The sequence below is a fragment of the Xenopus tropicalis genome, chromosome 7 (genome assembly GCF_000004195.4).
Source record: "Xenopus tropicalis strain Nigerian chromosome 7, UCB_Xtro_10.0, whole genome shotgun sequence".
NCBI classification, from domain to species: Eukaryota; Metazoa; Chordata; class Amphibia; order Anura; family Pipidae; genus Xenopus; species Xenopus tropicalis.
In genome coordinates, this window is record NC_030683.2 from 94,811,973 (window position 1) to 94,829,773 (window position 17,801).

General features: G+C 38.8%; 1 protein-coding gene across 2 annotated transcripts in view; it reads right to left on the bottom strand.

Annotated features, from left to right (window-relative positions):
• The window catches only part of ccdc30 (coiled-coil domain containing 30), a 59,267-nt gene extending 41,482 nt beyond the window's left edge, over window positions 1-17,785 (bottom strand). Inside the window, exons 1-11 of one of the 2 annotated variants that reach the window (XM_012952756.3) lie at window positions 17,277-17,785; window positions 16,247-16,462; window positions 12,009-12,191; window positions 11,601-11,721; window positions 9,943-10,127; window positions 8,341-8,430; window positions 7,877-7,960; window positions 3,464-3,617; window positions 3,088-3,159; window positions 1,704-1,819; window positions 212-297 (exon numbers count right to left, since the gene is read on the bottom strand). In XM_012952756.3, coding sequence (XP_012808210.2) covers window positions 212-297; window positions 1,704-1,819; window positions 3,088-3,159; window positions 3,464-3,617; window positions 7,877-7,960; window positions 8,341-8,430; window positions 9,943-10,127; window positions 11,601-11,721; window positions 12,009-12,191; window positions 16,247-16,255 — 1,100 coding nt within the window. In that variant the 5' untranslated portion in view covers window positions 16,256-16,462; window positions 17,277-17,785. The remainder of the gene's footprint in view (window positions 1-211; window positions 298-1,703; window positions 1,820-3,087; window positions 3,160-3,463; window positions 3,618-7,876; window positions 7,961-8,340; window positions 8,431-9,942; window positions 10,128-11,600; window positions 11,722-12,008; window positions 12,192-16,246; window positions 16,463-17,276) is intronic. The other variant, XM_031905555.1, reaches the window with a different exon arrangement.
• Window positions 17,786-17,801: the final 16 nt, after the last annotated feature.

Genomic DNA, 17,801 nt, shown 5'->3' on the forward strand with positions numbered 1-17,801 from the left:
TTTGGTGTTTGCCCAGGTTTAAAAGAAGAAAAAAAGATAGAAGACCGTAATGGGGCTTTCTCATCTAAATGAGAAAGTTAGGCCAGGGCAACTGCAGAGGGCTGCTTCTATAACAGTTAAAATCCCAAGCATTCTCAGTTTTGCTGAGATACTAAAATGTGTATTTTATAATAGTTGTAAATCAGAGTTTACAATTACCTAGTGAGTTTACCTTTTATGGAGAAATGTATTGTCCTGGGGGGTCTTTTCTTGATTGTGTTGAGATTTCTCTGCAGATTCACTCTTGCTTATTTCACTCTGTAAGGCAAGTACAGCAGGGTTACTCATACCCTCTATAAAATAAACCCTTTATAATTAGTTGCATCAACCATCAAGACTCCCTGTTTGCCTTCCACAGGTGTTTGTATATCTTTCTGTATAGATTAAAACATCTAGGGTAAAATATTTATTCATTTAAAGAGGTTATGTAAAAGCTACAGAGTTTTTTTTATGGATCAACAGTGCCAGGTGGGACACAAAGGCTGAACTTGAAGGTTGAGTGAACTGAAATTACTATGCAACAATGTAACATGATATACTTAGAACCAGAGCAACAAACACAATGTTAAAAAAATTATGTGCTTTTCCTCCTACTGCCACTAAAAATGCTACAACTGTCCTTCAATAGATATATTTAGGACAGCATAGCAATATGCTTGCTCTATAACATAACTGCTGTCCCTAACTTATTGCTTCAAATTAAATAAATTATACACAATGATCAAATAAACTTAAACTTGAATTTCTTTAAGTTTATTATATGACACATAAAATTAATTTCCAGTGATCATAAAAAAATATTTGCATTTTTGTCTCTGGCTAAATATTAAGAAGGAAACAATAAAGAGTGAGAAAGAAAGGAAAACTAATTGGTGACAAACTCATACTCTTCACAGTCACACAATGAAAAGGTTTCTAGGTCTTTTATACAAAATCACAAACCAATGACCAATACCATTCTGTTAAAAATTAATATTAAAATTATAGCAGAGCATAAAGTAGCCCCTTAGCAAATATCTAATACCACTATTAGTTCTGGCTCCACAGATATACAATGACAAGGAGCAGTAGTAATTGACAGTATATTCTGTTGCCAAGCCTTATATAGGCCCAAAAGAGGGCCTATATAATAATTAAACCCATGGAGAGGTAATAAATTAGACAGAATGTCAGTATTTTGCCTGAGCTGTATGAAGGGTTTGAGGGTAAGGCTACTTTTGGCTAATGTATAATGATAAATCTCTGCTGCTACAAAAATGCCTTACCACCGGCCTACGCATTGCTTCGGCTTTCCAAAGTCATACAAAGTTTCCTCCTGCAGGCAGCTTTGTGTGACTTCGGAAAACTGAAGTGATGTGTAGGCCTTTCCTCCGGTGATTCCCTTTGCTGCCAGTGAAAAAGCATTTCAGAGAGATTAGTCGTGGTAGAAGAGATTTATTGCAGCTGAATAATCTTTCTGTTGGATATTACCCAAAGCTCTTCCCAGATACTAAAAGCTATAACAAACTGAGCTACTTGTAGCAGAAAATACTCTGCCTTCGACAATACTGAGGATTGCCTCTGCTAAAACACATGTAGAGACAATTATTAGTATTGTCTATTTTGTAGCTGTGGCAAGTAGCTGGCTATGAGTAGCTCTGTGTGGCCCTAACAAACACACATACTTCCTCCGAGCTCTTTTTCCTTTCCGAATCCAGCAACTTAATACGACTGCGTAATGCTAAAATTTCTTTATCCAGTCTGCTGTTATGCTGTTTTGCCTTCTGCAGTTCCAGTAAATCTGAAAAAAAAAATAGTTTATTTTAATTCCAGTAAAAGTTAAATACCTATCTAGTATAACATTCCTTCGAAGCTTAGGCTGTCATCGAGGTTTCTCAGCTTGGCGCCATTTTGTGCCAAAAACTGTAAGCCACCCGTCAATGCACACATGGAATAAATTGTGGATAGAAAGTGATCACCTTTTCTCACCAAAATCCACTCCTTGTGGACAAGCAGATTACAATCCGTTGATGCACACACATTTGGAGTAGAGCGGTGTTGTTAGGAACTCCCAGGACCAGATTATGATTTCCTTGCATCCAAGGCAAGGACACCCCACCCTTGCACCTCTTTCCACCTGCCCTCCTGCTAGCACTTGTATTGCAAAGGGATTCAAAATAAAAAACTGGGGACTGGGCAGGCAGGAGACCATGTTCCTTCAATAAACATATTTAGGACAACATAGCGATATGTTTGCTCTATAACAAAGTTGTTGCTGGGCCTGCAGTTGTGTCTCTTGTGACTTCTTAGCAGCTGTCCTAACCTGGGCCACTACTATTGTCAGTGAGCCCCAGGTGGCTGCCTTGGAGGCATCCCATACCATTCCAAGTGGGGCAGACCCTGAGTCTATTTACTAGTGCTCCTTGTATGCCTTTTAAGTAATATATATCAAGCTGTTTGAGCCGCAAGCGCCACAACTTAAAATAGGAGTTGAAGGGGGGAGTGGTCCAATAAGGATTAAGGTAAGTATGACATTATTTTAACTAATGGAACTAACTAACTGCAAACTCCATTTGAGACATTTTTTGAGCATATATTAGTAATAAAAGAAAGGTGTGTAATATTGCATCCCATGTCATTCCTGTGCAATTTATGGTGCAACTGTCATAAAATGGTGTGCCAAAACCATAACAGTTTGAGCAACATATTTTATTTAATTTTTCAGTGCAACAGAAAGACACTTATGTAATGATCTACTCATAACTGCACATATGGACATATTTATATTTTACTGTAGAACAATACATAATGCTTGCGGAACATGTATTCTGCTGTAAGGATGTACATTCTGGGAATAGCTATATGTGCCTCCCCATGCCCCATCAGGCATAGGATAGTAAGTAGAGTAGAACTCTAAAAGACATAATTTGTTGTTGTATGGAAAATGGGGAAATGCAATGGGGTGCTTGCCATCATCTATGCTAGCCAATACCTTCTGCTGCTCTGTTATGTAGTTTTAATAAGTATATTACTGTATAACAGGCAGTAACATTACATTGTGCTGCTTACCATTTTCTTTAACCATTTTCTGTTCTTCCCTAAGCCCATAATTTTCCTGTTGTTTCTTCTGTAAAATGTGCTCTAAAAAAACAAATAAATACATTTTGCCCCTGGGACAAATTATTTTATTTTTTAATTATTTTATATTTACATGCTAGGAAAAAGAGAATTTAAGGGGGATATCTGAACCAAAACAATGTGCTTTCTTTTACATCACTCTGGGTGATGAACTTACAAAAGTACCAAATGATTATTGAACTGTACCATGATTATGGTGCAGACATTTTTGTAAATATATAGATTTTTCATAGGATACACTTAAAAATTACAGGCAATTAAACCCTATTTTCCTATACAACGAGATTATTTTACATACAATAATTACCAAGCTCAGTTATTTCCTTCTTTTTAATTAGCAGCTCTTCGGTCAGTTTGCGGATCTCATCATGTGCCATCTGTAGCCTGTGAGATGCTTCTTCTAAATCTCTTTCCAAACCTTCCTTTTTTTTCTTTTCTTTAGCAACCTCTTCTTCAAATGTCTATAGTACAGACCAAGTAAGTCTACATTATCATGCTGGGTTTGTTGGTAAAGCAACTGTTTTTTGCAATGCCCAATATTCTAATTTCAAATTTAGAAGTTAAAGCAGTATTTGTTTTTTGCTTCTACTGGTTCAAAATCTAGCTGACACTGCAGGCTCAGAACAAGGGGTAGGCAGGAGGGGCAGTGCCCAGGGCACAGTGGTAGGTGGGAACTAGTCAAATGCCTCTTTGGTCACCTACCTCTAGTCCGAGCCCTTGATAGAGCTCGTTTACATGCTCATTCATTTGCGCATCACAAAAAGAGCACTCATGCATATGAACAAACAAGCACGCAAGTGCACGGATACAATGGTAAGGGTGCTAAACAAGTAAATCTGGGCCACCATATGGATCTAACAAGCTTCATTCACACTGCACATACTGTAAATGTTTTTTCTGGTTGTAACTGTGTCTACTACTTTCTTCAATAACAAAAAAAAATCTGCTCAAACACACTCCTTCCTGCTTCCTGTAGAATGTTTAAAGGAACAGTAACACCAAAAAATTCAAGTGTATAAAATAAATTCCAATATAATGTACTGCTGCTCTGCACTGGTACAAACTGTGTTTGCCTCAGAAACACTACTATGGTTTATATAAAGAATGCAGCTGTGTAGCCATGGGGGCAGCCATTCAAAGGAGAAAGGCACTTAGCAGATAACAGATAAAACACTATTGTATTCTACAGAGCTTATCCATTATCTGCTATGTAACCTGTGCCTTTTCTCCTTTTTTCCAGCTTGAATGGCTGCCCCCGGGGCTACACAGCAGCTTATTTATATAAACTATAGTAGAGTTACTGTAGCAAACATACAACTTTTACCAGTGCAGGGCAACAGTACATTATATTTCTTTTACTTTAAAACTCTTTAATTTTTTGGTGTTACTGTTCCTTTAAGTGATCACATCAGTCCCTGCCCAAAGTCAGTTTTAGAAGGCCTATTATTCACATATGTTTTCTACTGTGGAAGGAAACTGGTGTAGTCAGAGGGAAAAAAAATGATCCAGCTGCCCTTGACAGAATTCAGCCTAGAGCCTCAGTTCTAAAAGGCAGTGATGCTAAAGGTAAAGTATAATTTTCAAAATTCCCCGGCACTAAATATCCGAGAATAATCCATAGCTCTGCACTCCTTATTGACAATGGCTTAGTAAGTAAAGAATATGATAACTCTGAAAAAAAGGATATTAGGTCCTCAGCATAACAAAGCAGCAATTTATTAAAGTGTAAGTATCCCCTAAACACTGGCTGTGGCTGTTATGTTAGAATAAGCCACCGTTATTTATTAGTTTAGTTCACATAAAGCAGACAAAAAGTCCTGCAGGGGACACTAATTAACCTCCAAGTATGGCTGCTTGGGTGGGATGCAATAACTTTAAATTCAGGAGGGTGTTAAACACTTCTACTGTATCTGCCTGAAACAGACTGTGAAATATGATTAAGGAGTGATATGTTAGCAAAGAATGAATCACATTAGTAAAGACTGGCAGATTTAAAGGCTCAGGTTTTCTTAGGGTCTAGAAACCCCAGATGGAGTATGGACTTTGTGGGTCAATTCAGAAATAACAATTTAAAATATACTGTCGGCTGGCTTGGGCACTCTTGATTAATTAGGGCTTGTTAACACATTCATCATGCATGATGAGGACAAGATTTGGTCCCCTGCTGACATTTCCACATGAGTTATCATCTGGCCAAACAACTAGATCAGCCACATCTAAGCCACCAGTTGGTCAAAGCAGATATTTTAGTCATTTGCAAACTATATTTAAACTAAACAAAGGCAAATGAACTTCAGATGACAGAAATGCACACATGAATGATACATACAGTATATAATATAGATTTTGCTTAACTGTGTAAGCTTTAGTGCAAGCACTGCCAACAACCAGTGGATCACAGTTAAGGTGGCCATACACTGGCAGATTTAAGCTGCCAATTTGAGTCCTTCTGATTCTGAAGTTTATCTGCCCATGTACAGGGATCCCCGATGGGCCTCCCCAGTTGATACCTGGCCAAAAAATTAGCAGGCAGGTTTGGTTTTCCTGTTGGATCAGGGACCGTATTGGCTTATTGATACGATCCTTGTTTTGAGACCTCCCATAGCCATTGTTGTAATTCGATCATTTGACCCTAGTGCCCAACAATCAAATTTGCCCAATATCAATATCAGGAGTAAAATCCATTCATTTGGCAACCTCACCAAACTAGCAGATTTTAATGTGTATAGCACTCTGTGTAGGGCACCAACTCCCAGGGGGCACCCAGTACCTCCGTTCCCTACTCAGAGTACGCAGTCTGCGCACCAACATACCAAGTCATCGTCAACAGCTCCTTCTCTCTTATGTGGCAGCGACAGGCCCTTTTATAAGGTTGCGCCCGTGCGTATGACATCACACGTCAGCGTTGAGGCGCAACCTTATAGAAGTGCCTGTTGCCGCAGCATAAGAGGGAAGGAGCCACCGAGGATGACTTGGTCTGTTGGGGGTACTTTCTATGAGGGCAATTGGGGGCACTGTGTGTGGGGGCTACTGTCTATGGGAGGTACTGTGTATGAGGCAATTTGGGGCACTGTTTATGGGGGCAATTGGGGCACTGTGTATGGGGGCATTGTTTATGGGGGCAATTGGGGCACTGTGTATGGGGGCACTTTCTATTGGGGGCACTTCCGTAATATTTGGGGGAGGGGGCACAAAAGTAAATTTCTGCTTACGGCACCCATTTGGCCAGCAGCGGCCCTGATAGCCACCTTTAGTCTTTTAGACATATGATCTGATCTGCCAATGCCTCTCTCTGGTTCATGTGCAGATGTGGGAAAAGGCAGCAGCTCCATTACACATCCATTCAGATATGTTTGTTTCAGTCACGTGCAGTTCAGTATTCTTTTGTTCAATACAACAGTCATATCAGATTGCAATGTATAAGGCATTCTGCTTGCACAGATATTAAGTATCAAGTAAAGTAAATACACATAATATGCCATATAAACTTCTGGTGCTTGATATACAATGAAAAATGTAACATATATATGAATTCTAAAATGCAAAGTGTATAAAAGCAGTAAATGAATATGTGAAGATAAGTAAATGGAGCACTAAGGGGCAGATTTACTAATCCGCAAATTCAAATCGGAAAATTTCTAAAGATCGCAAATATCCCGAAAATGGTTACGAAAAAATCGTATTAGTCACGATAATATAGTATTGGCGATCAGAAAGTCACAAAATTTTCGTAGCAAACCATTTTAAACAGCGGTAAAACCTTTCCAAACCTTTCCTTTTTCGCGCAAGCGTACGAAAAAGTCGTGCGGCGTACAAAAAAGTCGTGCTGTGTATGAAAAAGTCGTGCAGACGCCCGAAAAATTCGGCGAAAATACGCTCCAAGCGTTCGTGCTTTTGTAAATGTGCCCCTAAGTGTATCCACAAATTGAAGTTGCAAATTTGTCACATAAAAAAGGTATAGTCAAACTCATATATCTGTATGAAGAAAAGCAAATAAACAATACTAAATTGATATACTTGGTAGGCATGCAATTGTATGGGGTTAAGAAGTTCATATGACAGCTGCAATTTAAATAGCTCCAAAATATGCACAAATATGAGATGAAGTCTATGCAAACATTTGACGTAGAGCAGCAAGCATCTGTCTCAATCTTATACAGTTCCACTGTGCATACAAGAGGTTTTAAACTACAGACCATTGTGTATATTATTTATAAGTGCTCATGCATTGTGCGAATATACCTAAAGGGGTTGTTTACCTTTGAGTTACATTTTAGTATGAAGTAGAGAGTGATATTCTGAGGGAACTTGCAATTGGTCTTCATTTCTTATTATGTGCAGTTTTTTAGTTATTTCACTTTGTTTCAGCGGCTACCTGGTTGCTAGGGTCAAAATTACTTTAGCAACCAGGGAGAGGGTAAAACTGTAGCCTTACAGAGTAATCTTTTTTTTTTAGCTGCCGGGGTCAGAGACTCCCATTTAAAAGCTGCAAAGAGTTAGAAGAAGAAGGTAAATAGTTAAAAAACTATAAAAAATAATGAAGACCAACTGAAAAGTTGCTTAGAAATGGCCATTCTATAACACAGTAAACGTTAACTTAAAGGTGAACCACCCCTTTAAGGAGTAAAAAAGCAGTGCTGTGAAGTTAGTGAGTTAATTTCAGTTGATTGGTTTGTGGCATGTTAGGAGTGTTACTAAAGGTAGGGAAATGGAAACATACGGAACGATCAGCAGACAGTTTGTCTGCATTTTTATGGATTCCAAACAACTTCTTCCAAGGATTCTTAACAGGGAACAGCTGCGCCTTATGAAAGAAATTGTTTAAATAACATGAACACAAAAAGCATAATTAGACTCTACGGCATTTTTTAAAAAAATTGCAATTTGTTGTAAAGCCCTGAAATAATGTTTCCACCCTCCTCCTGCTTACAGCAGCTGCTATGTGGAGGACTGATGTCACTTTAAGACATCAGACAACTGAACATAAGACAACTGAAAATGATTGACATTCCCTGCATGGATACAAGCTAAGCTCTAGCAATTACCTTACTCAACAGAAACAGAAAATGTGTCTTGTCACCTGTTGCTGAACTACAGGACACAGCATCATCTGTGAGTAACAGTTGCAACATTTAGCATAATTAGCCTTCTTATAGCAGAACCACATACACTATGATTACTTACCTTGCTAAGGGTTTCCTTTGTGCGCTTCATAGTTTCTCGTTGTTGATAAAGTTCTTCCTCTAATGTCTTATGAATTTGTTCCAATTCTTCCTAAAACCATAAAGTTTGAAGATTAAGAAACATGGATGTGTGCACAATTTTGTAATGTAATTTTTTGTGCACCGTGTTTATAAAAGTGTCATTTGTATATTATATTCATTTTAGAAATGCATGTAAAGATGCCTTTGGAAGGAAACAGCGAGTGAGGTAGATTGGACTGGGCTAACAACTGCACAGAGCCACATAAAACACTCAGTAGCAGTATGCCACAAGACAAAAAATAAGGCACCATGTTTTTCAGTCCTGAAACCATGTATGTACTCTGCTGGGAAAACACTGGCAGAAACTATTGGTAATTTGCATGGGCCAAACAACCTGAATTTTAAACTGGCATTTAGATAAATAATGACAAACAAAAGAAATCATATGTAGCTGCAATGCTATTAATGAAGTGGCCAAGTCTGGAACCGTTTGCATTGTATATACCTAGATGGGTTGCAATGGACAGTTATGGCCATGAGTGCTTCATTGGGCTTATAAGTTTTTCATTGGTAAACCCATTCAGCCAACTATTTTTAGTACATACAACAAACATTATCAGACAACTCTTACTAAACATTTGCTCAACTGACCCACTGCACCTGTCTCTACAATGACTCCAGGGACAGGGTGTCAGTAAATTATAAAAAAAAAAAAAAAAAAAATCTCCATATGATCCAGGGACTGGTCCGATTGCCATCTTGGAGTCAGGAAGGAATTTTTTCCCCTCTGCGGCAAATTAGAGAGGCTTCAGATGGGGTTTTTTGCCTTCCTCTGGATCAACTAGTAGTTAGGCAGGTTATATATAGGCATTATGGTTGAACGTGATGGATGTCTTTTTTTTACCCAACTTACTATGTTACTACGTTACTATGGACAGTGTAGGAAACAAAATAGCAAAAACCATGTGTACGTGTACAGTGAGCAAAGTGCACTTTCAAGCACAATCCCCAGGTTTTATCCCCAATAATATAGTAACTGTGCATGTTCTTTGCTGCAAATTCAAAGCAGTTGCACCAAATATTTCTGTCTAGAGTCATTTCCAATGCAAGTGTAATGTGCACCCTATTCTTTTGCAACTGAACTGCACCAATTAAAGCAGGGTGGAAGTCCTGGAGCTACCACTTGGTCTGAAGGTGACAGCAGCTCCAGGTTTCAATTGCATAAATAGGTGCAACAGCTCTCAATTTAAAACAGAAGACAAGAAGCAAGTGCACCGAAGTGCAAGGAGCATATTTTTACACAAGTACCTTTTATAAAAAGGTTATACTAGCAACTGACTGCAAGGACTGCAACAGCACTTGTGGATAAACAGGCAGAACACATCTCAAAAATCTCTCATGTGCAAACAAAATTCTACAACATTTATATCATTCACAGGTTAAAATTAATACTTTTACTAGCTTTAATTTCTTATGCAGGACATAATTCTAATGCACTGGTTAAACTAATGTAAGGATGTCACCTTTGATGATTAAAGATCCTGGGATCTTTTTCTGAACTACAGACACAAAAAACACATACCTGTCGGTTTATACTGCTTAAGCTTTCCAAGTGGGAATCCATTTGATTTTCTAACATATCCAGTTTCTCCAATAAAGTTGCCCTTTCAACCAACAAATAGGCAACTTGCTCACTGGGGCTACTGTTGGCAATGTCATTTAAACCTTCTTGATCCAGCATTTCCTCCACTTCCTTCAGCTGTGATTCTAAAAATACAGTAAAGAAGCACAGTAAAACAGCAATGAACACACTTTTACGTCAATGTCCACCCCAATTTCTTTTTTAAATGTATAATTGATGTATGAAAGAAAATGGAAATAAGCCATTTTTAAATATACACTAATGAAAAATATTTTCAGTAATTTGTAAAGAAAAACATATTTGTTATTTCTTGAGCTAAACAGAGCAGAGTAAAACTGAAGCCACACTGTGTTTGGTTATTCTGAGGTAAATAATGAGATTACTAGTGGACAGATAATCCCCTTGCATAATGGACTCTCAAACCACACAAAAAAGAAGGGTGGAAGGATCATATAATGGCAATCAAATTATCTAGCTTGCAAGGACCAAACATGGAGTAGCTTTAAGGGCTCCGAACTCCCTTACACATGCAACTGTATAAGGAGCTGGATACCACCTTGTTTAACATGAGTGCATTGAATAGGGCTTGTTTTGACCATACTTTTTGTCTTTTTGTTTTATCTAAACAGGGCAAATCGAGTACTTAGGGCTCTGGCACACGGGGAGATTAGTCGCCCGCGGCAAAACTCCCTGTTCGCGGGCGACTAATCTCCACGAGTTGCCTTCCCCTGCCATCCCACCGGCGAACATGTAAGTCGCCGGCGGGATGGCAGACGCGGCGCGATTTCGTGCAAATCGCCGAAAAAGACTTTCCCGAAATCGCCCCGCCGCGGAGAGAACAGCACCAGCCCGGGGTACCTGCAGCGCTTCCTGCTTCGCGAGCGCGCGCATGCGCAGTACAGTGAAGAGCCGAACTTTAACAGAGAAGTCGGCTTTTCACTCTACTGCGCATGCGCCTATGTGTTAGTGTTAGCGAAACTCAGGCGGAAGGAGGAAGCGTATCGCTCCAGGTACCCCGGGCTGGTGCGGTTTTCTCCTAACAGGGGCACCAGCCTGGGATACGAGGTAAGCGATTAAAGTCACTAGGGGTGCTTAACATTTTAGCCTTTCCTTCTCCTTTAAAGAGACAAAAGGATAGAGGTCCCTGTCACGTAGATCTAAATGAGAGGGTAACTTACAGACAAAAATAGGAGGATAATAGTGCTGTAGGTTTCAGTGGGTGACACTGCTATATAAGTGCTAATTCCCAGATCACGTGCTGTGCGAGAGTGCTCCTAGGGGTAATTTTTATTTTAGTTCTGAAAAAACTGAGGGAGGATTCTCTCTGGAGGAAATCCGGGATAGCATTACAAATTTAAGGAGCAGCAAGGCAGAAATGTCTACGGTGGGAAACTGCAGTAGAAGTGGGAAATGCAACCAAGCAGTTGCTCAGAGGAGTGTATAAGTCCGCCAGGAACGTATGGAGACACAAAAGAAGAGATGCAGTAAGGTGCAAAGGAATGAAGGGCTCTGAAGGTTAAAGAAAGAGTTTGTAAGTTATACTTGTTTTTATGGGAAGCCATGATAAGGACTTAAAAATCTTGAAATCTGCACACTACCTTGTTGATTGTGCATTTCTGCTAATTCGGCCCTGAGTTGTATATTTTCTTTCTCAAAATCTGTAGTGAGTGCTTCCCTCTCTTCAGTAAGGCTCCGGATGTGAGCCACATAGCTCTCTACCTAGTGAGGAAAAACATTCATGTGCTTAGTTAATCAAGTAAAAAAGAATGGATGCATGCCAGAATTTCTACATTTATTTTAAAGATCTGTAAGATTTTGAATACAAAGACCTTAACCTACAATTGTTATGTAAAAACAAATGCAAGCCTAATATTAGAAAAGTGGTTATGTTTTTATGCTCCTTTGACGTCATCCCTTGGAAATCGGGGTTCTATTGTTATTAGTGATAATTGTGTGGTTGGGTGTTGTCACTTTCCCTGCAGCCCACTGTTTTTTGCTGTCCTTACCTCTTTCATTTCTTCTGCTTGTTGTTGACGAAGCTCCTCCAGCTCATTCCTTGTTGTGTGTAACTTGGTTTGAATCCCCTGGTACAGATTCCATAGAAATATTAAGCGTTCGTCAGCAGAAGCTGCAGATTGAAGTCCTTCATCTTTTAACTTGCCAAATATGTCTTCCAAATCCCAATGTGCCTTCATTTTGGAAAAAACACCAGGCATGGATTAAGTCACATAGACTACAGGGGGATAATAACACATAATATGAAAAGATAGTAAAGTAACATTCAATAAAGTTCCCAGACTGAAGGGTTGGACACCAGTCTATGGGACCACAAGTAATGCACAGGAGGTCCTAACTTTAAAATAATCAAAGTGAATTGATATTTACTAGTTTGTTCACTTTTAAATTGACTTTTGGTACTTTTGGTATGAAGCAAACATTGATATTAAGAGGCAATTTGCAACTGGTCTTAATTTTTTAAGTTTTTAAAAATTATCTGGCTTTTTGTTCATCAGCTCTTCAGTTTTGAATCAGAGTAGCATCTGGTTTCCAGGGTCCCATTTATTCTAGTAACCAGGCATGAAGTAGAGAAGAGACAGGAATATAAATAAGAGAGGACCCTAATTGAAGGATAAGTAATAAAAAGTAATATCAGCAATAAACTTTAGCCTCAAAGACCAACAGTTTTTTTGCTGGCGCGGTCAGTGACCCGATTTGAAAGTTGAAAAGAGGCAAAAGAAGAACTGCCCCTTTAAAATACTTTTGCAACTACAGTAAAGTGACTTCTATAAAGTAAATTATAAAAGGCTGAGCAATATGCTGACCCCCAAGGGTAGTGGGAAAATGAAATAATTCTTTTTGACGTCTCATTAATTTGCACCAGTGCAATTGCCACCAGTAACCACTGGTCTTCTATTACACCTTCAGTGCCCCACAGAATTCAAAGTCTTAAACTACTGTAGATACACATAAAGCAATCTTTTCTACCCTGGAACTGAATGGGCCCTAAATTCCACATAGTGATCTAAATAGCATCTTTATAGCCAACTTGTCAGATCAAGGCTATCTAGTTATGTATAGTGCCTGAAACCCACAGTAAACTGTTCATGGCTAAAAACAAAAATATAAAATAAAACCCAGGCCTCAATACATGTAATATGAAACGTACCCAGTAACCCAAACCCTTCACAAATTTAAACAATTGTTATATTTATATATATTTATGAAAGGAAAACCCATTTACTATCTGCCAATTTTTCCTTTTCTCAGTTACTTATACAGTTCTGTAAAATGTACACATAAAGCACGCATAACCTAAAATTAGAATTTGAAGCCACAGTCATAATTCCTGCCTGCAGCTCGACTGCTTTACTTTAGCTTGCTAAGCAACACATTACATTTCCAATTAAGGTAATGGCACTAGCTATTAGAAAATAGCAATATGGCAGAGAAGGCAAAATTGTGAATAAAAAGGCATTTGGCAATAGGTGTGATCTGACTTGAAAGGCTTAGCAATATTACAGTTTATGGTGACAGATGTACACTTAAACTAGAGAACCCAGCAGTTTTTAGAGGTCTTGTATGGAGTGGTGAAACCGGTACTCCGATTTAGTTTTTCTTGGTATCTGTATATATGATATTTGTTTATAGCTTTCCACCTGCATGAGACATTGTTGGTGTACAAAATTATGGGCTGCAGTACACCAATCCAGCTTCCCACTGCATACATTGAATTGGTGTAATTTTGCTAATCTGAGCAAACCTAAAATATTGATGTGCATGCAAGGTGGCCAAATATGAATACAGACTATGTAAAACAGCAGTAGGAACAACAACTTTCTAAATTTGCAAAGTTATTCAACTTTGGGCCTTATCGGCCACAAATAGGAAAGGTGCTAAACACCGTTTTGTTGGGCACTTTCCCCAAAGATATATTGTGTAAGGGTACAATACAGAAAGATCTCTTTGATACCTCATTCATCAGTATATCTAGACATAGCAGCACTTGAAATTAGAAAGAGGTTTAATTTATTTTAGTCTATTCTTTTTATCTTTGAATTAGCTTTAAGCATGACGCAAACAGTAAGAATATCTGCAGTTATCTGTCTTGACTTATGAATAGAAGAGCCCTGAATAGAAAGATATTTAATAAAAAGCAACAATAACAAAAAAAAAAAAAAGTAGTCTCACAAAATAATAGTTTTTCAGCTGCTGGGGTCAGGGACCCCTTTGTAAAGATGGAAAAAGGTTATAGAAGGCAGACAATAATTAAAAAAGGCTGTGAGGTTATGTCATTGCAGATACATTAGATCAGTGCTGTCCAACTTCTGTGGTACCGAGGGCCGGAATTTTTACATGGTGAAGGTTTTGACCACTCCCTTTTTTATGTGTATGGCACACACAGGCAGCATGGGGCAGGCAGAGTATGGCACACACAGGCATCATACAGCGACACAATGCTGGCACTGCTCCTACAGTCTGCAAAATAGCTATATATTAAAAACATTTTTAATTGCAGTACCACCTCAGTATATGTTCTTTTTATAGTGTGCAGGGTTTATTTGTGGGTTTCTACTCTCTACTGTAGAAACCCACTACTAAGTCCTACTGAGGTGTGAACAGGTGAACAATGTGGTTGGTTACAACCTGACTCTTAGGTGTGAACAATGCAGGGATTAAAAGGTGTGAACAACACAGGGGATTACATTTTTAAACAATACAGGGGGATTACAGACTGAATGTGAGGTGTGAACCATGCAGGGGGCCAGTTAATCTCAGTACTGATACCATTTAAAGTTTACACAAAAGATAAGCCATCAAAGCAGCCAGACAGGTGGGGGGGGCAACACAGAAGCGTTGCGGGCTGCCAGTTGGACAGCACTGCATTAAATAGTTTCAAGAAAGGGTTGGCTGCCTTTTAGCTATTAACAGAATACAAGGCTACTGATTTTAAAGGAGACATATAGGATAAACAAAAGAAACTCTAATCTTGTAGGTAATTATCAATAATATATGGTGCTGGTTTCACTTTGGTCTAAAAATGGATACTATCTGTAAAAATGGCCCCTTTATTGGAGATCCCTATATCCTTATATTATTATTATTATAATCCATGTTTCAAATGAGGGGTGGGTGTGCCAGAAGCACAGTAAGAGGTGAGTAGCCAGAAGCACAGTAGGAGGTGAGTAGCCAATCATAGCCTGCAGTCACACAGGCAAAAATAGGCTTCTAGTCCCTATCTGGTCAGCCTTGCTGCGGTTTGGTTCCCATCCTACAGTGTAGTGTGCTGCTACACAGCCTGGGGAAGAAGGCAGCAGAAAGTGGAACAGATGGGTGGTACTAATGGGGTTTTTATTGAAATGTTTAATGAATCAGCCGAAACTCTACTTTTGAAAGCACATTCCTTCTATATTTAGATGAGTTCAATTAATTGGCTCAATATTATTTTTTTTGCACAATATGCCCCCTTTAATACGCCTAAAACAAAGTTCACAGTGGGACTGGTATGATTAATTTTTGGATTTAGGAAGGAAGTATTTTTTCCTTTTAAGGCAAACTCAAGATAACATAAGATTTAGCCATATAAGTTAAACAGGGCACAGGGCAAATTGTTAAAATAACATATAAGATGTATGTAATTCAAAGGCTTAGGTCTTACACAGGAAGATAAGCAGGGGCCAAATACCATTGATTGCTTTCATATAAAATAGTAATATAAGTTGCCAAGGCATATATTATGGCTGAGAGTTGGATGCATATATACAAACTTTGATGTAAAAAAAAAATCCTTTATGGCATTTCGAGTCCTTTAAAATGGTATATGGTTAATAGGTTTGGTGAGCTTTAGTAATGATTTTTCTATTAAACTGGGTATTATTTATCCTTTATTCTGACACTCAAACAAATCTCTGTAGGAGAACCCACTCAATTTAAGAATTAAACTAATTAAACTAGACTACTGAAGAAAAATGACATTAATTTAACTACAAATAATATTGAGTAAAAACTAACTGCAAATTAACTGCAAACTATGTAATACTAAACATTAATTGCAAGCTTTCAATAGAAATTGCATTTACAAATAACTTTAAAACCACTCAAAATGTTTCATTAATTTACAATCAAAAGTTGCTTAAAATTAAGTTTCTTTTATTAAACAAAATGTTATTTTTTGACTTAGAGCACTAGAGATAACTGCCATAATCATATTGAAACCAATGAGTTTAAAACAGAAGCAAAGCCATACCTCATCCATTTTGGCTTCTTACTTCAGTGCTGATTTGCCCCCTCCGCCAAAATCAATGACAGCAGGTATTACTGAATACAGCCACTTTTTTCTTAAAACAATCCATAACAGGGTGCCTACACTGAGGTGGCGTCAATAGATGGACAGGAATAAATATAGGCGTTGCAAATGGGAAAGATGCTGGACGGTGCTGCATTGGGATGATATGACAAGGCCCTGCAAAGAAAATTTCAGCTCATTTACAGCCCTCATTTTCTTATTCCTAATTTAATAAGTCCCCATGAAATACAAAATCCTACCTCAAAATATTCACATTTTCGCACAACTGGATTACAGAAATAAACACCAACTATGAGCTGTCATACACCAGCTATGTGTTTATTGACATGAGAGGAGTAATTAGTATGACTCCTGTAGCACAAGCATAATGATAACCTGGTGTCATATTATTTACACCAAACCTAAGCTGCCATTAACCACTCCAGCCCTGTGTCACTCCATCCAATTTCACCATCTTTCTACTATCCAAAGTTTATCCTCCTATCCCCTTACTCTCATACATCATTCTGTACCCTTACTCTCATACATCATTCTATCCCCTTACTCTCATACATCATTCTATCCCCTTACTCTCATACATCATTCTATCCCCTTACTCTCATACATCATTCTATCCCCTTACTCTCATACATCATTCTATCCCCTTACTCTCATACATCATTCTATCCCCTTACTCTCATAGATCAGTTCAGTCCATACTATCATTGATGGTTCTATCACCTTACTTTTAAAGATCATGGAATCCCCTACTCTTATAGATTATTCTATACCCTTACTTTTTTAGACAAATCCCTGTTCTTATAAAACATTGTATCCCTTTACAGTCAAAGATAATTCTATATTCTTCCTCACATAGCCAATTCTTTTCTCTTACTATTCTAATCCCTACTCTCATAGATGATGTTATCCCCTTACTCTTACAGAAGGCACTACCAGGCAGCCCTTCCCCTACTCACCCTGGCACACTTACCTGACTTACACGCCCACTGTGCTGCCTGCCCCTGTGCCCTGGGAGCTCAGTAAGCGAGAGATCCGCCTGGTTGCCTTTTCCTTCCTATGATTTCCCCTTACAGGCAGCTCCATGCAGTTCCAGACATTACCTCAGCACAGCGGTGCTGACATATAGCTGTATCTATAAGCTTCTTTACTACCTCAAGCCCCAAGCCACATCTCTTTGCTCTCTTCAGGCTTCCCGCAGCAATAAATACTAACTCACTGCAGCCTAATGCCCCACAAGCTTCCCTTGTCACCGCTTCCTGCTCGCCCCACATGCACTCGCCAGCGCGGAAGATTTCCCTGTGCTTGCTAAGTGCCCCCGTTCCTGCTATGCTCCCATACTATGCACTACGCCTCTGTACCGCACTTTTACTTAATCGTAGGGCACTGCCTCCCCATTCTGTGGCTCCCTCCTACTCTCGGCGGTCGTCATAGCAACAGCGTAAGCGCAAGCAGCCAGACAAATTGGTGTAAGCGCAAAATATGTCCGACTGCAACT